Genomic DNA, 22,500 nt, shown 5'->3' with positions numbered 1-22,500 from the left:
TCATTTGCACTGCAGGCTGCCTACCTGGGCAGAGCCGACTGAGATCTTTTGGCGTTCATCGCTCATCGCTCGCCCTTTTGGCGTTCACCGCTCGCCCTTTTGGCGTTCATCGCTCGCCCTTTTGGCGTTCACCGCTCGCCCTTTTGGCGTTCATCGGTCGCCCTTTTGGCGTTCATCGCTCGCTATTTTGGCGTTCATCGCTCGCTATTTGTGTCTGTCTGCCGGAGTGTGAGTTTGTTTCAATGTTTGAGTGTTTGTCTGCCTCTCTTTGTGTCTGTCTGCCTGTGTATCTGTTCGTCTGTCTACACAAATCCAGTGTCATAGATAAATAGAATTGTGCAACCATCAACCATCTACCTGAAGATCTAGTCATCGGCCCCGTCCACATGTAATATGCAGCTTCTGTTCAAACGTGTGTGTGTGTGTGTGTGTGTGTGTGTGTGCGTGTGTGTGTGTGTGTGTGTGTGTGCGCGCGCGCGTGTGCGCGCGCACGCGTGCGTGCATGTGTGTGTGTGTGTGCAGTGCGTGCATGTGTGAGTTTGCACAAGTTTTTATATTGATATGCACTTGTATGTATCCTAATTTCTACTGTATCTGTGTTTGTGTATGATTTTCGATTTATGTTCGTATCTTGTTATGTACTATTCCTCCCCAATATTCCTTGTGACCCCGGTACACTTGGCAATAAAGACATATTCTATTCTATTCTATTCTATTTGTCAGTCTGCCTGTCTCCGTCTCTTTATGTCTGTCTGTCTGTCTGTGTGACTTGATTTCTGGTGCAGCCATCAGTCGTCTCTCGAGGCCGTGAAGGAGGCCGACGACCAAGTAAGTATAGTAAGTAAGTAAGTAAGAAAGAAAGAAAGACAGGAACAGACAAACACAAAGGCTACGTGTTGACAGGCGGAGGGGGAGACGGAGGTGCTGGTTCCGGGAGACCCAGAACGCCAGCACATGGCGCTGTGTGACCGGAAAGGGGGCATCCCTTACCAGCCCCAACAGATCGTCTGGGCGGTACGTGGCCACACTCCACCGCTGCACAACACACAACTGTTTTTACCACACACATCACACACACACGAACACACACACACACACACACACAAACATACGGAAACGCGCACGCGCGCGCGCACGCACACACACGGAAACAAATACACACGTACACACACATACACACACGCACGAACACACACACGCACCCACCCACACAAACACGCACACACGCACACACACACACGAACACACACACGCGCACACACACACACATACACTGACACACACACACACACACACACACACGGAAACACACACACTGGCATACACGTACGCGCACACTGACGCACACACACACATTCACACATCCGGAAACACACACACACACACACACACACACAGTTCAGCACATTGTGTTGTGTTGTGTTACGTTACGTTGTGTTGTGTTGCGCTGTGTTGTGTTGTTTTACGTTGCGTTGTGTTGTGTTGCGTTGCGTTGTGTTGTGCTGTGTTACGTTGCGTTGCGTTGTGTTACGTTGCGTTGTGTTGTGTTGTGTTACGTTGCGTTGCGCTGTGCTGTGCTGTATTGCGCTGTGTTGTGTTGTGCGTGTGTGTGTGTGTGCGCGCGCGCGTGCATGCGTGTGTGTGTGTTGGTGGGTGGGTGGGTGTATGCACGCGCCCATGTACTGAATGTGTGTGTGTGTGTGTGCCCGCGCGCGCGCCCGCGCCCATGTATTGATGTGTGTGTGTGTGTGTGTGTGTGCGCGCGTGCGTGCATGTGTGTGTGTGGATGGGTGGGTGTATGCACGCGCCGATGTACTGATATATGTGTGTGTGTGTGTGTGTGTGTGTGTGTGCGCGCGCGCCCATGTACTGATGTGTGTGTGTGTGTGTGTGTGTGTGTACACAGGACAACCTTGCCCAGAAGTACGGTTTGGAACCGATGGTCAAACTGCACCGACCTTGACCCTGCAGCTCAGTGACCAACTTGACACCTTTGTGACAACGATTATGGAGTTTTTCTCGCCTTGATTTTTTCTAAGCAGAAACTATAAAACTGTCCATTTGTCTGGTGTGTGTGTGTGGATGGTGGGGATGTGGAGTGGGGGTGTGGATGTGGGGAATTTGGGTATGTTTGTTTTGTCTTGAATTGTACAATGTATAGCGGGGACTGGCTGAAAGAAACGGAACACTGACGTCCAATAAATGGCTCATGTATTATCCTCGAAATGAAAAATTTTGTTTTGTCTTGTCTTGCCCCCCTCCTCACCTCTCTCTCTAAAATCTATAGGTTTTGGCAATTTCACTTTCATGCATGCATGGCTTGTTCAGGTTTTCGTTTTCCTGATACGCATTTTACATTGTTCTCTTTGTTTCTAGGGGCCGGAGGCCTATGGAATAAAAATTCGTATCCGAAGATACCGTCAGGAAGATGATGATTCTCAGCCAAACTTTCTCAGTTATAAGAGCAGTTCGCACACACACACACACGCACACACAAACGTGTGTGTGTGTGTGTGTGTGTGTGTGTGTGTGTGTCTACATATGCATCTCTCTCTCTCTCTCTCTCAAAAAAGACTTATAGCATGTTACAAACAAAACCGGCACGGAGAAATAGAGAGCAATGATAGGTATAAATGGTTCTATTCATTTAAATCAATTTTGCAAAGAGGGAAGTATATTAAGATCGTAACAAATGAATGGCATAAAATCTGCTTTGCGAGGCTCAGATTGATAGCACTTGAACTGAATGCCAACAGAAGATGGTTCAATTCAGACGTAGCAACAACCCTTTGCCCAATGTGTGGCGAAAGCCCAGAAGATGAAAATCATTTCATATTTAACTGCAAAAGATACGATGAACTGCATTGCGAAAAATCTGCACCATTTTCAATACAGCTCCAGCGCAGAGAAAAGATTTGTTTAGCATACTGATGACAGAAAATGAAGATATGATACTTTCACTTGCAAAATACGTATCCGAGGCAATAAATATACAGAAAGCGTCAATCATCGGTCCAAATACTCATTAATCAATAAAAAATTAATATGGGTCCTATGAGGAAAAAAAGCATAAATACAAAAAGAAGGGTTACATTTGGATGGTCAATATCGACAACGTAATTATATGATGTGTTCGTACTGATAGATGGGTTTTGATGTTCAGGCATGAATAATTATTTCATGATTTATATGTACTTTAGTATGTGTTTGTATTGATATGATGCGTGTCGATGTTACATGCGTAAATATTTATTTTATGATTTTTATGTACTTTGTTTCTGTGTACTGTCCAAACCTTGGAGACGAACGACTGAAAGAAAAAGTCACATTACCCCCCCCCCCCCCTGTCACATGTACATTAAGCTAAGGACAAAGTGCCAAAGTGTCGCAAATCTCTTATTAGTTAGTTTGTTTCAGTTCTGTTTTTCCTTTCTGTTCCATTCTATCTGTTTTGCATCATTTTGTTCTGATTAGTAACTACTATATCACTAGAGCTTTACATTCAACATTTCAGTGTTCTCTCTCTGTCTCTCTGTGTGTATCTGTGTGTGTAGTTATGTATACACGTGTACATATTCACATATATGTAATATATTATATATATATATATATTCATATTATTGACTGTCCATATGTTGTTGATTGTCTGTATGCTTGTTGGTCACTGTTCCTGTTAGGTCTTGAGATGATAAAAGTGTGTTTTGTTGTTCGCATCTGTACTAGTCAGTTGTGCTTTTTTAAAGGACAAGAAAAGAAAACATACCTTTCTCCTATTGAACCAACGGGAGAAACAGGAAAACAGAGACAGGGAGAAGGAGAAAGAAAAAGAAAGAGAGAGAGAGGGAGAAAGACAATGAATGAATGTGTGGGGATAGAGGAGTGTGGGTTGTCTGTGTGTATGTATATCTGTGTGTGTGTGTGTGTGTGTGTGTGTGTGTGTGTGTTAAGATTCCAGAAACAGAATGGGAGGGACAGAGACACAAAGAGAGACATAGTGGGACGGAGGGAGGGAGAGAGAAAGAAAGACTGAGGAAGGAAGGGAAGAATAAAGAAATATAATCCAAAAACACAATAAGAAATGCATCGACAATTACTAGCAGAAGAAAGAATTGCTAAGAAAAGAACGAAACCTTTTTTTCTAATGACATTAAAGGTTGACGGCTTGTTTTGTATTTTGAGAACTGTGTAGAAATTATGTGTTTTTTTTTTATCAAACACACACACACACACATCCATACACACGTGCGCGCACACACACATTCTACTGAAACTGCAATTCCTCCCTGGTCTTAATCCTCCAAATAAATCTGATTTCTAGACAAGCATTATCTAAAGCTTCCCCCATTGTCTGACCCTCCGAAGCTGGTTTCTATGACCTCCCCCATCATCTGACACGAGAAGATGATAAACACGACAGGTAACACAGTACCACAGTGACCATAATTAGTGCCCTTCAGTACGACGGTCATTGTTTCGACACAAAGACCCATCCGCCCTGTTCCTCTCCCCCACCTTCCCCAACCCCATTGGGTCACCTGGACAACAATCAACTTCATTAGCGCAGCGTCCCGTTTTTCCCTGTACAACGTAAACAAGTGTCTCGGCCTGTCCACACACCCAACAACAGGAAAAGGGAAGACGAGGCCTGAGTTCAAGTGCTGTCCAGGAGCAATCGTGGTGATAAAGGAGGGTTCTAGCTCTAAGTGGTTCCCACCCGTTGAGAACAATGTGCGTCTGACCAGAGCTGTGATTCCTCCAATCAGAACTCGTCGATTTGAAGCGCTTCGCGAGCAGGAACAGGTATAAAAAGCTGAAGCGCAAGCTGGGACTATCACTCGTCACTGAATCTTTCAGCAGCGAAGTTTCTTGTGCATCGAAGAGAACTGAGCCATCCCTGTTCTCCATTCAGTTCACTACATGCAACACGCAGACTGCATCAGAACAGCAGCACTGGATCCAGATGTACAATGGTCATTACTACCATGCGTCGTTGGGTTGGTACTACGACACCAGCAGCCAGCTGTATTACCACTCCACCATGGCCTCCTACTACACTCTGGAGGCTGTGCAGTTCTTGGGTTCCGCCAGTACCATGACCGACACCCAGTCTCCAGCACTGCCGCCCACTAATCCTCCCTGCATCCTGGTGGTTGTCCCCATGTCGGATGTTCTTGACGCCAGGACTTTTTTCCTGCTAACTTAACCTGGTGGCACAGGTGGGATAGGAGAAGGACGCGTGGATCCACATCCCCAGTGAGGAGGTCGGCCCCAAGCACGCTGCCATCTAGTACTGCAGCCGGCAGCAGTGCTACACTGTGCAGGATGTGGGCAGTCAGACCGGCACCTTCCTCAACCATGTCCGCCTGGTCGGCGTCACTCCACTCTGCCATGGCAGCACGCTCCGCATGGGCAACACGGAGATGCTGGTCCACAGGTGATGACGGCACTCAAAGCGTCCATGACCGCAGCTCCAAAACGGCCTCTGCTGCAGTCCCAGGAGGTCAAGAAGAACAGAACCCAGTGTGAGGCCTTCGGATTCTCCTCCACGGAAAGCAAGGAGAACGTGGACCGACAGATCGACGTCATCAACGGGTCCCTGGAGGTGACGGGCTCGTGGCGACCTAGGCTGACTGACCGTAACGTGCCCAGTTAATGGCCCCTGGTGCATCACAGAGCCTTAGTGCACACAGCAGCCATCAGCAGAAGCAACAAAGGCAGCAGCATGCTGCACAAGATTGGCTGGACATCAGGGAAGGTGCTGGGCAAGAAGCGAGGCCTCGTGGAGCCCATCAATGTCAACGTCCGCTCTGTGGCCACAGCAGGACTAGGGTCCTCCTCTTCAGTGGACCTGTCAGATGGTCACCACAGTCACAGGTGATGAGATATAGCACAAAGTTTACACGGCGTCACAGTGGTGGTTGGTGGTGACATGGGCATGTATGGACGTCAAAGTGGCGAGTGGTGACGTCAGAAGGTCCTGTCGCTGTCCCTGTCCAAAGCTAGGTAGCGCTGCCGGGTCCTCAGGCAGTTCAGCATGGTGACCAACGTGAACTGGTCCAGAGACACACCGCTTGTCTGGGTATGTGACAGAACTGAAGCATGTATGCCATTTGTACATAGGACCCAGTTGCAATCATTTTTATTCCCTTAGTATGGATTTGTAAATGTAAATAAATAGTTTGAATTTGACTGTACTGCATTTGGTACTTCTTTTCCAGTGTGTGTGTCGATTCTGGGTCGATCTGCGCCACTATCTGTTCTTTGTTTTTTCTCTTGTCACTTTCAGCTGTCTCTCTCTCACCCTCTCTCTCACATACACATGCACACACACACACACATACATGCACACACACACACACACACGCAGTCATATACTCTTGATCAAATAGGCACACACACACACAAATTCGTACACACAAACGCTAATGTACACAAAGCCGAACTGTTGCTCATGCACACACGTACACATCACCTACATTGATATCTCGTGCACACATACACAACCTCGCTTATGCATACAATGGCAAAAACACGTACACAAATATACACATCTAAACTGCTAATGTATGCACACAAACAAATTCACAAATACTTACACACGTGCGTGCACAGACACAAGATCACCTAAGCTGGCAGTTATAAACACTCTTGTACACACATATAGTCGATATTCATACCTAAAATCGTACGCACGCAAACACACACACATGCACACATACACAAAATCCATACGCACGCACAAGAAACGTTGATTCAATGATGCGCACAATCGCCTATGAGAGAGAGAGAGAGAGTCCCGCAACCATGTCCGCGCACTCGTGAACACTAGTCGCTAATCCGACACAGCACGAAACGGTTTACGATTTTATTCAGTGCGGTATGTTTGAACATAATACACCCCCACCCTTAATTATATGACACCATTTTTTTTCTTCAGTTCAATTTAGTAATATTCATCACTTTAATCATAATAACAATAACTGTTTTAGCAACTGTAATACGTGCATCATTTTATTCTTAATCATGTGAATCAAATAATAATAATAATGGTACTTATATAGCGATGAATATTGTGCATAGACAAATCTAAGTGGTTTCGCACCAGTCATTCTCACGCACGCATAACTCTAAAACTGGAGAAACTAAAGACAAGGAAGAGGCAGGGAAGGGAGGTTATTTTGGGAAGAGGTGGGTTTTAAGGCCAGACTTGAAAGAACTGAGTGTGGAGACTTGACGAAGCGAAAGAGGAAGTTCATTCCAATTGCAAGGTCCAGAGACGGAGAAAGAACGGCGGCCAACAGTCGAGAGTTTGAACCTGGGTATGCGTAAGTGGAGTGGATCCGAAGCTGATCATAGTGACCGAGATGGAGTGTAGAGGTGAAGGCAGCCACAGAGATAGGAAGGGGCTGATTTGTGAATACATGTGTAGCATAGAGTGCTGATCTTGTACTATATTCGGTGTGAGACAGGGAGCCAGTGGAGATGTTGCAAAAGAGGAGTGATCTTTTCTTTCTGAGGACGAGTTGGGCAGCAGAATTTTGTATGCGCTGAAGGGACTGAATGGATGAAGCAGGCAAACCAGACAATAGAGAGTTACAGTAGTCAAGGCGAGAGAGAATGAGAGAAACAACAAGTCTAGATGTTGCGTCAATGGACAGGTATTTCCGGATGGAACTGATGCGCCGCAGTTGACAGTAGCAGGATTGACATGTCTGATTGATAAATTTTTGCATGGACAGTGTGTTGTCAAGGACAACGCCGAATAACAGGCAGAAGAGGGTCGTTGTTCTGATTTATTCTCCTTATAATATTCACTGCTGGTAGATGTACTGAATGGTTTGAAAGCATCAGGAAAGATGGAGAAAACTGAAAGATACCTGAAAAAAAGCTGGAAACAAACAAAAGTATGGAAACAAACAAGTGCAAATAACAAAACATAGCCAGCAGTACTGTGAACAGCGCAGTGTCAATGCATGGCATTTCTAGAAATAGGAGATGGTAGACAGAGGTATGTTATGGGCGTTGGTGATGATCTATATTCTTCTGGCAGCGTATTTGTTCATCATCGGTGATTCAGACCTTTTTTTCAGTCAGAGCCGCGCATGTTTTCTGACTGGCTTGTTTTTGGTTTTTTTTATCCTACCCGTCTCTTTCTGTCTTTCTTTGCGCATACACGCGCGCGCGCGCGCGTGTGTGTGTGTTACTCTTACACTCTCAATCGCATTCTGGCTCAATCTCTCTTGCAACACTCTAGCTCTTTCCGTCCTATCGTCTTATTGTTAGAAAAAAAAATTGTTAGAAGCAGTCGAAATTATAACTTGTTTTGTATTTCTTACACACTTTTCCATCTGCCCTCCCCTCCCCTCCACCAACTCGCCTCCCCTCCCTTCGAAAAAAAAAAAAAGAACTATTGAAATCAATCATTGTTAAGTCAACTGAAACCGTCTTTACCCTACTACTTAAAATACTGAATGACATTTCAAAGTTGTTTCGCATTTCAAAATTCTATTGAAAACTTGACAGATGGTTTTAAAATCAAACTTGACTACAGCTTTTTTTTTTCCGCCAGACAAACCACCACTCAGTGATACACTATACAGATAGCCAGCTCTCAACCTTCATCAGTGCGGCAACGAAGAAGAACGCAGCGAAGGTCGAATGTTATGAGCACTGTCCGCTTTTGTGTCGTCCTTCAGGTGGTGGGCGGTGGTGGTAGTACTGCATGGTCTGCTGTACTGCTGCTGCTGTAGGTGGTGGTGGTTGACGTGGTGGTGGTGGTTTGGGTGCTGATACTGGTGTGGTTGTTGCTGTGCTAGCTGCAGACCGGGGAGGGGGCGGTGGGGGTCAGTGGCGGCCGGGTGTGGGCAGTCCTGAGACTGCGTCCTCTGCGTTGCTGCAGTTCCCTTTGTGAGCCATACAAAAATGGGTGATGATAATAATTATCTTTAATAAAAACAACAACAACAACAACAACAACAAACATCTTTCTTTCGTTTCATTTTTTCAAAGAATAATCTCAGTCGTCTTTGCCGAGAAGATGGAAATAACTGAACAAAACAGAAATAAAGAAACGGGGCCGGGGAAGAAAATGAAATAAAATGCAAGAAAACGAAGAAGCAGAAGAAGAACGAATGGTCATTCTAAGCTTTTTCTTGCTGTTTTATTATTATTATTTTAAATACATATGGCTGATGTAATTATTCTCTATCCATATTACGTTTGCATGAAGGTTTGTAAAACAACAACCAATATACACAAAAAACAAAAACAACCAAAAACAAACACACACTCATAACAAACACATATTAACACCCCTCCCACTTCTCTCCTACACCATACACACCACACACATCAATCCCACCCCCAACCACACACACACCAACACCCTTACCATCCACCTCCACCCCCCCAACACACATCTAACACCCCCCCTCCCTCCTCCAACCCGTCCCCATCCCTTCACCTGAGGCAGGCCGATCCGCACAAACTGCTGGTTGAGCCTGCGTAGGCGGACCATGAGGTCGTGGTTCCTCCTCCTCTCCTCCTGGTGCTGCTTGTGGATGGCCTCCAGCTCCGCCAGCAGGGCCTGCTTCTCCCGCTCCAGCACTGGCAGGGCCAGCTGCACCCGGCTCAGCACCTCGCTGGCGTACTTGTCCGTGCGCCTGAGCGTGGACACTGTGGGTCGGGGGAAGAAGAACAGTTCACCCGCAAGCCCATCCATAAACCAATTACAATGCAGTCAGAACAGCCCCCCCACCCCCTTCCAAGCCCATCCATGACAATATAGTAGCAGTCAGAACAGTCCACCCCCAAGCCCATCCATAAACCAATACAATGCAGTCTAAACAGTCCCCCCCAACCCCCTCCCATGCCTAGCACTATACTAGCATTCAGAACAGTTCCCTACCAAGCCCATCCATAACACAATATTACTTGCAGTCAGAAACGTCCCCACCAACCCATCCATAACACGATACTTGCAGTCAGAAAACATCTAGCATCTAGAACAGCTCCCACCCCCCTCTCCGCCTCCCCATCCAATCCATAACACGATACTACCAGTCAGAACAGCAGTACCAACCCATCCATACACGATAGTAGCAGCCAGAACAGTCCAACCCCCCTCCCCCCCACTCAACCCATCCATCCATACACGATACTAGCTGCCAGAACAGTCCAACCCCCCCACCCCCACTCAACCCATCCATACACGATACTAGCAGCTAGAACAGTCCAACCACCACCACCCCTCAACTCAACCCATCCATAACACGATACTAGCAGTCAGAACACCTCCCTATTTTTTTTCCTGTCTGCAAGTGCACTGGTCTTACAATGGAAGACTGTTTCTTTTGTATATATATCCTAAACTAATATGTTAAGATGTGCTACTGTACTGCACTCATTTTATATGTCTTATTGTACTGTCCTCATTTCTATATGTCTTGTTGTAATGTGCTTTGAGCCTTCTGATTGTCAATAAATAGCGCAATATAAACAAAACCTGTCACGATCATTCTTATTGTTATCATTCTTTTTAATATGATACTAATGATAATGATAATAATGATGATATAACGATGACAACAATAATTAGAATAATGACTGTTATCATTATCATTAGTATCATCTTAAAAAGAATGATAACAATAAGAATAATTAGAATAATGACTGTTATCATTATCATTAGTATCATTACTATTATTATGTCCAAAGCACAGTACAAATGGTCTGGAGATGAAGGCATTGTGGTGGGAGAATGAAGAGCAAAACTGAGGTAAAACAAAGTCATTTATACAACAGAGAGAACAGAAGTATTTTGGTAAACAAGCATGATGATTGACGTGATGGGTGTTTGTGAAATTTTAAAAGATATTTGTCGATCAATTAAAAATCAGTTGATAAAGCATTCTCCCAAAACCGAATTTTTATATGCTACATAAATAAATACTGACAATAAAACAATGTTGCAGAAACACCAACTGATGAATTCATAGTCGACCAATCAATTCATGGTCCCATCTACAAGTGGATCTTCATCTGCTGCATAAATACTCACAGCAAAGAAAATCATAATTTACCGCTGTTCACTCACTTTCAGCCTTGAACTTGCGCCGAATCTGTAGAAACTTCCGGTACATGCTTTTCATCATCTTCTGGTATCCTTTCCCGCGCTCCAACTTCGCGTCCGCCTGAATCATGTGACCTCGTCCCTCCGAGACGTCTCCAGCCTTCTGATTGGCCAACTCCGTCTCGGCCTTAATGGTACAACCGCTTGGATTGGCTCGCTTCTCTAGGGTACGTGACTGGGGGAGGTTTTCGGTCTGTTTCTCAACGATTTCGTTCTCGTGTTGGGGTCTTGTGGGATCAGAGTTGGCAACAAGTTCTTTGTCGCCATCACCAGTAGTGGTCAGCACTGGAACAGGAGTTGTGTTGTCTGCGGTCTGAATCCTCGACTTGGGGTCAGTCTGGACCTCTTTCATTTCCAGCTGGAAAATCCTGGCAATCCACTGTCGGAGTCGGTAGCTTGGAAAAAGAACTGGAAGGTTGGGAAAGCAAAAGGAGTAAAACAAGGATTTTGAGTGTGACTGACAAGATGCGTGGTACTTCAGGATTGCATGAGCGTGTGTTCTGAATCTCCGATGACAATAAGATCATTTGCTCACAGTGTGTGTGTGTGTGTGTGTGTGTATGCGTGCGTTCGCGTTTGTGTGAGTAAGTGTTGTGTGTGTGTGCGTGTGTGTCTGCACATGTATTTGCGCGTCCGCGTATGTGTGTGTGTGTGTGTGTGTGTGTGCGTGTGCGTGCGTGTGCGGCACATAATTATCGTACATTTTACAGCAGCAGCAGTTGCAACAATACAAGGAAAAGCAGTTCTACAATGATCATAGGCTACTAGCCGCAGCTGCTCTCGTAAAGTGATGCTTGTTGTGTAGCAGTATCATCAACATATTATATCATACCTTGAAGAGCGATCACGAGGACAGCACACACGACAAGCACCGCCACAGCCTGGACCACCAGCTTCTGCAACCGCAACAAAGAATGGCGTGCGCGCTTATGCGAGTGTGTGTGTGTGTGTGTGTGTGTGTGTGTGTGTCTGTGCATGTAGGCACGCGCGCGAGTTTGTTTATTGTTCAATTGTTGGTGTGTTTTATTTTCGGCCAAGAGGAAACCTCGTGTCGAACACAAAAAGAAAAAAAAAGGAGATAAAAACACTAAAAAGGAGAAGAAAAAACAATTAAAAAAAACAAACTCGCTCAAACCCGAAAAAGAAAACAGAAACGAAAGTATGTGCTCAACGGACTTGCATGCAACTGAGGAAAAACAAACAAACAAACAAAAACAAACCCTTTTACAGTCTTCTACCATTTATATAACTGACTTGAGCGAAAGACAGACGTATACAAGGAGAGGGTACCATGAATAACACGCTGTGTTCAACTCTTCACTGAAACGATCGCAGCGCAAATTGAGCATGTCTTATATGGAAAGGCGCTTTACAGATTGAATTATTATCATTATTAACTGCAAGCAACCGAAACGTTTCACCCACCCACACACTATGTATCCACTGCCAGACGTCTGGAACTACGGAAGGCGTAAGGCAGGAGAAGAGGTAGGAGAACATCATTGCAACTATCACGACCACCACTACCACCCCCCACACATCGCTGACCCTCGTCACCGTGCTCTCTGGGTCTTTGTCCCTGAAACAACAACAACAACAACAGCACACATTCATCATCGTACAGTCATCTATGCTCATGTCTTTCGAGTTGATTCTTTGTGCTGTTTATTTCATTGTCATCGTCGCTACCATCGCCATCACGTGGTAAACATTATACACCTCTACCTATGCTCCCGATCAATCATCAGCAATGTTTTACAATAACAAATCTTGCCAACAGCAGCATAACCATAGTTCTAAACATCCTCATCAGTCTTGATATCCTCCTCAACATTTAAATCATAAACATTATCATCATCATTACCCTTTGTCAGTTTTTTCCACCCCCAAAATATAATATTAATTTCGATTTGGAAATAAATGAACAACAAGACTCGCGTTCACAGACACAGACACAGACTACAGAGCCATATGATACAATCCACAGCCAGTGGTATACCCCAAAGTGTCAGAGGCGTGGTCCGCTTTCGTGATTCTGGAACGGAGACGTCTTGGAGATGCGTTGAAGTTGGAGTTAAGGGCTGGAGAGGGGTTTGAGAGACAGCGAGTGTCTTGCTCAGCTCTGCCTGCTTCTTCCCCGTCTTTCTGGGTTTCCACAGGGGATCGCTGTGCGTTCTTTTTTCCTGGAATTATTGTTGTTGAAGGACACAGTAGGTTAATATGGTACAGGAAATGGTGGTGGTGGTGCTGGTGTGTGTGTGTGTGTGTGTGTGTGTGTGGTGGGGCGTATGGGATGTTTCATAGTAAGCTTGCGTGCGGCGATACTTACATCACGTAAAATGTAGCTCAGTAAACTGTAGCTCAAAACACACACACACACACATACACACACACACACATAACATACATACATATATTTTTTTCTTCTTTTTTTTTTTTGCAGGGATTTAGGCTGAGCACGACTATCACATTTTGACAGACAAAGAAATAAGATATATAAAGAAGTAAATAAATAACTAAACAGATAAACCACATCTGACGAAAACCTATGCTAAAATCTATTTGCAAGCAAGGGACACACACACACACACACACACACACACACACACACACACACACACACACACACACACACGTGCGCGCGCGCACACACACACACAGATCATATAAATTACTGCTCAACAGGCAGAAAAACAACAAGAAACAGATATATATATATATATATATATAAATATATTGTCATCATTATCAGTAGTAGTGGTAATAGTGATAGTAGTAATGGATGGTTGTCTTTCTTTTTATAGGAGTGATGGCCTAGAGGTAACGCGTCCGCCTTGGAAGCGAGAGAGAATCTGAGCGCGCTGGTTCGAATCACGGCTCAGCCACCGATATTTTCTCCCCCTCCACTAGACCTTGAGTGGTGGTCTGGACGCCAGTCATTCGGATGAGACGATAAACCGAGGTCCCGTGTGCAGCATGCACTTAGCGCACGTAAAAGAACCCACGGCAACAAAAAGGTTGTTCCTGGCAAAATTCTGTAGAAAAATCCACTTCGATAGGAAAAACAAATAAAACTGCACGCAGGAAAAAATACAAAAAAAAATGGGTGGCGCTGTAGTGTAGCGACGCGCTCTCCCTGGGGAGAGCAGCCCGAATTTCACACAGAGAAATCTGTTGTGATAAAAAGAAATACAAATATATATATATATATATATATATATATTGGTTATCTTTCTTTATATATATATATATATATATATATATATATATATATATATATATATATATATATATAAAGAAAGACAACCATCCACTACTACTATCACTATTACCACTACTACTGATAATGATGACAATAATAACAAGAAGAAGACGGAGAAGAAGAAAAATAGATAAAAGAAAGGAGTGTGGAGGTGAAACCACGTCACTGATTTTTTTTTCTTCTTCTCGTGAATCGCATGATTAAACTATACCAGTGGAGTGCGTAATTGTCTGTTTTTCTCGGTCTTTTAATCCCCGTTCTTCATCTTCTTCTCCTCCTTCTTATCATGACTGTTATCATTATTATTTACAGGAGTGGGACTGACTTGTAATAGTTAAAAGTTCGTGCTGTACAAGAGAAAGCAAAGCGAAGTGGTTTGTCTTAATACAGTAAAAACGAAGGTTTAAAAAAAAAAAAAAAAAAAAAAAAAAAAAAAGCCATCACGGAAACCCGCTCAATACGACAGATGTCCCAGCCATCACAGTTACACCATGCCCGTCCATGTCCCGACTTGTGAACACAGGCCGTGACTGGTGACTGATGTCCGTCGTCTATCCTCATTATTATTATAATTATTATTATAATTGTTGTTGTTGTTATAATGATAATAGAAAAATGAAATAGTACTGATACTAATTATCATCATAATTATCGTTATGTCTGTATCTGGGCCGTCCACATCTGACTCGTGACTACAGGCCGTGACTGAAGACTTGATACCCGTCGTCCACCCTCGTGATTATCATTGCTGATGTTATCGTTAAGATATGTCATTGTTGTTGTCGTTGTTATCATTATATCATTATCATTAGTAATATCAATTCACTAGTAGTAGTAGTAGTTGCAGCAGTAGTAGTAGGAGGAGGAGGAGGAGGAGGAGGCCGTGACTGGAGACTGACGCCCGTCGTCCACCCTCGTGATTATCATTATTATTGTTGTTGTTGTTATTATTATCATCATTATTAGTATTAGTAGCAGTGGCAGTAATATTATCACATCATCGTTGTTGTTATTTATCATTATTATCATCATAAATGGTGGAGTGATGGCCTAGAAGTAATGCGTCTGCCTAGGAAGAGAGAGAATCTGAACGCGCTGGTTCGAATCACGGCTCAGCCGCCGATATTTTCTCTCCCTCAACTAGACCTAGAGTGGTGGTCTGGACGCTAGTCATTTGGATGAGACGATAAACCGAGGTCCCGTGTGCAGTGTGCACTTAGCACACATAAAAGAACCCACGGCAACAAAAGCATTGTTCCTGGCAAAATTCTGTAGAAAAATCCACTTCGATAGGAAAAGCAAAACAAAACAAAACAACAAACAAACAAAAAATGCACGCAGGAAAAAATACAAAAAAAAAAGAAAAGAAAAAAAAAGGGTGGCGCTGTAGTGTAGCGACTCGCTCTCCCTGGGGAGAGCAGCCCGAATTTCACACAGAGAAATCTGTTGTGATAAAAAGAAATACATACATACATAATTAGTAGTAGTAGTAGCAGCAACAGCAGCAGTACGTCTACATACCTGCCAGATCCACGGCCGACTCGTGATCACAGCAGATGGATGGAGAATGACGTCCGTCGTCCACCCTGGTCCCCGGGCAGGGTAGCGGCACGCTGACTTGCTGGTCGTTGCTGTGTTCCACGATGTCAAAGCACCGCCACCGGCCCCGGGTCTGCTCCCTCACCATGAAGCGCTCCGGCCCATCGGGGTGTCCGCGGTTCGTGTGATGTTGCATCTTCACCCTGGTCACTGATGAATGAAACGAAACTCGCCTGTTATGTAAGTTGAAGTGCAGTTCCTGCGAAGATTGGCACGAACTATCAAGCCCAGTGGCCGGCTGAGCGGCTCGCATACTCAAGAGACTTGCCTCAGTGCAAGATGAAGTGAAGTTCTGCCCAAGGACAGGGCGCCACATCAGAATCATGGTTTGAGTGTGCCCGTGCTAGCCAGCTATCTGGGCATCGTATCTAGCTGGTCTGGACGTCGGTCGGTTACATCACAGCTCGCGTCACTTGTTTGATGCGAGTTTTTGTTCGTGTAACTGAAGTCAGCTTTATACCTCTCAATGGGATACACTGGTGCGTCTGTTACCTGTGTTGTTTCCTGGATACCACGGATTTATACTTTGTGCTTGCAACAGATATTCCGTGATACCTCTGCCGTTACTGATACCGGATGGGCGCCATCGTATGTATAAATGGACTGGTCACCAGCAAAGCAAGGCACGAACAGACGACCCAGAGGACTGGCTCGCACACTCAGTTGTGATACTGAGGTGGCGGCTTCTCACAGGGTGAAACTATTGCAGCTGTTGCTGGACCAGGACGTGGATAAGGATGAGGATGGTTTGGATCGGAAATGGGAAAATGAGTGGGAAGGAATCTGTATTAGAGAGAGAGAGAGAGAGAGAGAGAGAGAGAGAGAGAGAGAGAGAGAGAGAGAGAGAGAGAGAGAGAAACTGTGTATGTTTTGGCGGCCAGAGAGGTATGCGGATGCAGAGGGACGTTAAGGTGAGAACTTTATTCATTTGTTATTTATGTTCAGGGTGGGGAAAGGCGATATTGGAAGGGACGTGTGTGGGGGGTGGTGGTGGTGGGGTTGTTTGGTATATGTATGTGCATATCTATATGTTGAAAAAGATACATGTCAGCGTGGGTGAGTGACTAATTAAAGTACACCAAAAGATACATGTCAGCGTGGGTGAGTGATTGATTGAAGTACACCATATTCAAAGGAGAGCTCATTATTATTTTTTTTATCCTCAAAATACAGCCATATACATCTATTCCAGTTCATTGAGCTATTGTAGGAAACATGAATATATGAGTAGATATATATGAGTAGATAAGTAAACAACAACAATAATAAGTCGTCAGATTACCTTACAATATATTTCACAATGTTAGTGGGGGTGTTAGGAATTTCACTAGAGAAATCCTCGCCTAAACTGGAGGGTACTCCGTGGAGTGCACCTTCTCCATTACCTTCCATATATCACAATGGTAAATGATCCTTTAATATCCTCTCCTACATACCAAAGATGAAGAATCCTATAAGTCACCCCCCCACCCCACCCCCTATCTTTCTCCTAAAGATGAAGAATCCTTTAATTCTCCCCCTACACACTCCCCCCCCCCTCCCCCGCCATAATCTCAGAACAGTGAAAACTCCTTTATCACACTGGCGAAGGATCCTCTTACTACTTTCGCTATCTCACAATGGTGAACTCCACTCTCTTTACCTCCCCTCTCTCACAATGGTAATGAATCCTTTCATTACCTTTCCTATCTCATAATTGTGAAGAATCCCTTGATTTCCTCACAGGCAGGATGTCACACTGAGACCCAAACGTAAAGAATCCTTCAAAAATTCGTTGGATCCTGATACCGAACCAGGTACCCACCAAAACCTAACTGATTAATTCTTGGCCCACAATCTACGCTCCACAAAGTTTGTTCGAACAATCATCTACGTCTGTTTTAAAACATTTATTCTTTTAAGACCAAACCATGCTCCAGGCAAACTGGAATTAGAACATGACATTATTAGATTTTTTTTGCGGAAGAAACAATATGCTCATATACTAGATCATAATACAAGTCGACAAAGAGGAAGCAGTGGCGCCATAAAAGTTACACACCCACAGTCTTTACTTTCTCTGCAGTTTTCTGCATCCTGGTTTTGCAGGCGCGAATGTGATTCAGCAAAATATAGTTTTCTTCGAAGTTTCTTAAGCAAACAAATCGTTTTCAAACAGATTGATTAGTATGGAAGCTAGCCAGGTTGCAAACGCCGGTAAGTGAATACACAACTTCATTCAGGTTTTTTTTTTAAAGGCTGTATATGACGCATATTATTAATAACTGCGCCACACGCTGTCAGTGTTACGATATATGTATGACATGACACAATAGGTATAATCCTAGTAGTGGTTGTAGTAGGATAGGGACAACAGAACTGAGGACAAAAAAATGTGGGGTCTTATTCTTTGCTTACCGTAGTGTAAATGACTTACAAAGATCTATAACACTCACACTGACTTGACATGACTTGCACGTGGTCGAGGCCTTGTTATCATATCACATCAATATGAAGGCCTTTTGCCCGCTTGAAATGGGGGGAAGTGAGAGCACCCATAACTGTGCAGAGAGATTTTTATAATCTAATAGTGCGCAATGCTTATTAAAGAATATCTAAATGAGTTTTGTATTTTAATTTTTGAAAGTAAGTGTCAACCCGATTTTGAAAAATATTCACGGTTCGTGCGTAAACAACATCTTGTGGCAAAATATTCCAAACATTTGTTAGTCTGTTAGCAAAAAAAAAAAAAAAAAAAAAAAAAAAAAAAAAATCCAAATCTGGAAGTTTTACAGAAACTTTTAACAGTTTGTTGGAATATTACACGCATGTTCACGTTCCAAGCTAACAATTTAACTTAGCATGCGTAGCTAGCAGTTCCCCGAGGTCTATCGAATGCACTGGGTGTTATAAATAGTTGGCAGGTCCTTCCAGTGCCTTTCAAGGCGTCTTTTGAAGGCGGCGACTGATGGAGATGTGACCACCCGATCTGGAATTTCGTTCCATGCTGAGACTACTGCTCTTAGTAGTTAGGTTCAGGTTCAGGTTAGGGGCTGATGTTGATCATCGTAGCCTCACGGCTTTTTACGCCCCGTCTCATTTATGATTAGCACAAGGCCTCACGGCCTTCTTTGTGCTATGTCGTTATCAGTCTTGTCTCAGTCTAAGTAGACCCAGTTACAATTTTCTTGGACCATCAAAGTCAAACCAGATGTCTTTTAAAATTTTGTGATTATCGATAAGGTTCTTGAAGTTGTTGGTATTGGAAGCATACTTGATGTTAGTGGTTAGTTTGTTCCAGTCGTTAGTAACCCTATAACTGAAAGCAATTTCCTTGTGTTATTGTTATGTCTCTGTTTATAAATTTTATCAACACTTTCTTGTTTCCATATTAGTATCTGGCGGTGAATCAAAGAAGTGATCTTTTTTAATATCGTCTATGCCATTACAGATCTTATAGGCTTGAATCAAATCTCCTCTTTTTCGTCTTGCTTTCATTGAGGGTAATTTTAGGAATAAGCACTGTCAACATTATATGACAATACAGTTATACATACCCAGACAACGGACTGGAATGTGATCCTTGCCGCTCAACAACAAATTCCTTGCCAAAAACTCAACCAGGCCGACAGCTCCATGACGATCATTTTCTTCGGATCACGTCACTCGGAAGAGGTCAATGTGGCATGGCGTCATCGCTCCAGTGACGTCAGAATACTATGACGTCATCACACGTTCGCTATCTCGAGAGGGCAACATGGATATGATGGGCCCACAGGCACAGGGTCTTGTCCTCGCAGGAGCGAAGTGGATGGGGAACAACTGACAGAAGTCAGCAACAAAGCAAAGCTGTTGTGTTGTCTTAATCAGCTCGGTAGACTTTTGTTGTTGTTTCTGCAAAAGGCTTTCGCGTGCTTGAGGGAAGACGTGATTCAGTACCAGGTTTGTGAGTGCCCACATCAGAAACAGAACAGATACAAGTAGATCATAAGATCACAGATGATCACTTTTTTTCTTTTTCCAAGTTTTAGGCGTATATTGGTCTTTTATTTAGTCATACACTCAGAGTTATGTATGCAAACAGAATGATTCATACCCATGCAAGAATCATTTCACAATATCCCGCTCATCGTTGTGTTTTGTTCTGGTTTTCGAAAGTGGTATACTGTGCACGTAGGATATTAGAATGCAGATTTGTCGCACAATGGGGGAACCTTGTTTAAAAAAAAAAAAAAAAAAAAAAGTTTTGTGTGTTTGTTCCGTTGTTCTCCAGTCATCTTTTCTTCTTCATTTTTTCCCTCCACATACGACTGGGATAAAACAAACAAACAAAAAAAAGTCTGACACAGACAATCAACAATTAGCGGAACGGTGGCGGGGGTGCTTTGGTTAGCATGTATGTATGTTCCACAAGCTATTTTGTTTTCCCGAACATGGACAGAATAAACAAAACTATATGTTTTATGACGTGCACAGAACGTGGACCTAGCCAAAGGGGATCCTTTCTTTAAGGGTGATGCTAGCTGGCCGTGTTTCACGCCCTTGGCCAAGTGTACTGACGAACGCCCCACGACCCACACCCTCTTTTGCCCTGGGAGGACCCATCCACCCTCTCCGGCCACATCTCTCCAGTCGGCGCGGTGGATGTGTATCTGGTGACGGGCCTTGCCCTGGAGTTGAAGGACCAGGATAGGATCTGTGGTATTCACATTTGTTCAAGGTTACTTTAGCCACTGACGCTGCTGATGCCAACTGCTTGCTTTCGTTGTCTTACCAGTGGTCATAATGAACACGCGCGCGTGTGTGTGTGTGTGTGTGTGTGTATGTGTGTGTGTGTGTGTGTGTGTGTGTGTGTGTGTGTGTAGTGACGATGGGTGTTAGCTCTTCAAAAAGAGGTTCTCTATTGACGGGGAATAACTCCTTAGAAATGATGAGACATCACAATATGAACCGTTACTTCCCATGGACTGGTGTTGCCTTGTGGGGAAACCCAACGATGAAGCAGAGAGACAAGACAAAATTCTTTATTTCGAGGATAATAGATAAGCACTGGTGTGCTTTATTTATTTATTGATTTTTTTTTTTTTTATACCAGTCCCCGCTCTGAGTAGGGTCTACACTACACAATAGTAAATAAGAATTAAAGCATGGTATCAGTAGAAATACATAAGAGAGGGGAAAAAAATAAACTCTCTCTCTCTCTCTCTCTCTCTCTCTCTCTCACACACACACACACACACACACACACACACACACACACAGAGGCATACGCATTGTATCAGCAAAACACACAGGGAAAAATGAACAAAATGAAAGAAACAAACACACACACAGTATCTATAAAATGAGCAATTTACATAACACATTATGGCATAAGGTGGGAAAGGTGATTTTTTTTTCCTTTTTCTTTTTTTTTAAAGGTGGTTGGACAATAGTGTTGTTTAACTGTTTTCGGGAGTGACTTCCATGGTGTGGCGCATGAGTAAACAAGACTGGATTTGAACAAGTCAATTCTTGGGATTGAGATATGGACTTTTGGGGTGTTCCTTGATGAATTTACAGAAAATGTGTTTATTAATGTTGGTGTTGCATTACCTGTCATAATCTTGTGCATTGTTATTCCTTAGAGAGAGAGAGAGAGAGAGAGAGAGAGAGAGAGAGAGAGAGAGAGTGTGTATCCTCATGCTAACAGCACAGCACCCAGCCTACGTGCATGCTTGCAGTTAAGTATGCAATGCTTCTGTTACCCCAGAATTATCCAGCAACGAAGCAAATGGTTCAAAGAATATGCCCGTGACTCAGAAACGGTTATCTCTCATGTCAGACGACAACCGTGAAATGACCGCACCACCACCACCACCACCAACAACAACAGCGACAGCGACAGCCCGGCTGCCCGTATCATCCTGCATTTACACTGCCTCCACCGCACCCCTTTCCCGAACATTCTTACCTAATAATAACCCCGGCCAAAGCCGTCAGCACCAAGACAGTTTCGCCGTGAAACCCATCATTTCACAGACACAGGTTCAGTCTGGTGTCGCGTTCACACTTCCAACATTTCACAGCTGCTCCTGGCCAAACCTCTCGTCCAGTTCCTTTGTCAATGCACTATGGTCTTCTGAAGGACCAGAAGCGCTATCCGATTCACCGTTCACCACGGGCAGGTGGCTGTCTTCCACGAACGATTCCACTGAGGTTGGCGCTTCGTCTCAAGGCGGTGACGCGTCTTCTAGAAACTTGCTGAACGTGCGATTAACTGACAATGATGGCGATTCTCCTGCATTGCCGTGTCCTTCTCACGGGACGCTGTCTCTGTTGTCCAATATGCCTTCACCTGACCTGGGGTTCCCGCAGCCAGGCGGAAGCGAAAGTGGAAGAGCGGCGGAAATGACGTGTGAGCATGACATTAGTGAGACTAACAATGGCGGGCTGGTGGCCGTCTCAGTGCTGAATTCCGTGTTACAGCTGAACGCAGTGCGGAGGGCTAACACTCGTTTGAAAAAATATCAAGCGAGAGGTGAGTGGC

General features: G+C 44.2%; 2 protein-coding genes across 2 annotated transcripts in view; both read left to right on the top strand.

Annotated features, from left to right (window-relative positions):
- LOC143293466 (putative oxidoreductase YjmC) overlaps positions 1 to 2,103 on the top strand; it is a 16,544-nt gene extending 14,441 nt beyond the window's left edge. The window contains exons 11-12 of the mRNA XM_076604351.1: positions 904 to 1,014; positions 1,907 to 2,103. Coding sequence (XP_076460466.1) covers positions 904 to 1,014; positions 1,907 to 1,963 — 168 coding nt within the window. The 3' untranslated portion in view covers positions 1,964 to 2,103. The remainder of the gene's footprint in view (positions 1 to 903; positions 1,015 to 1,906) is intronic.
- Positions 2,104 to 22,408: 20,305 nt separating this feature from the next.
- Positions 22,409 to 22,500, top strand: part of LOC143293643 (uncharacterized) — a 1,891-nt gene continuing 1,799 nt past the window's right edge. Inside the window, exon 1 of the mRNA XM_076604753.1 lies at positions 22,409 to 22,491. The gene's annotated coding sequence lies outside the window, so the exon portion shown is untranslated. The remainder of the gene's footprint in view (positions 22,492 to 22,500) is intronic.

The sequence above is a fragment of the Babylonia areolata genome, chromosome 19, assembly GCF_041734735.1.
Source record: "Babylonia areolata isolate BAREFJ2019XMU chromosome 19, ASM4173473v1, whole genome shotgun sequence".
Taxonomy (NCBI): domain Eukaryota; kingdom Metazoa; phylum Mollusca; class Gastropoda; order Neogastropoda; family Buccinidae; genus Babylonia; species Babylonia areolata.
The sequence above is the reverse complement of the archived record's forward strand: the minus strand, read 5'-3'. Positions and strand labels throughout refer to the sequence as shown.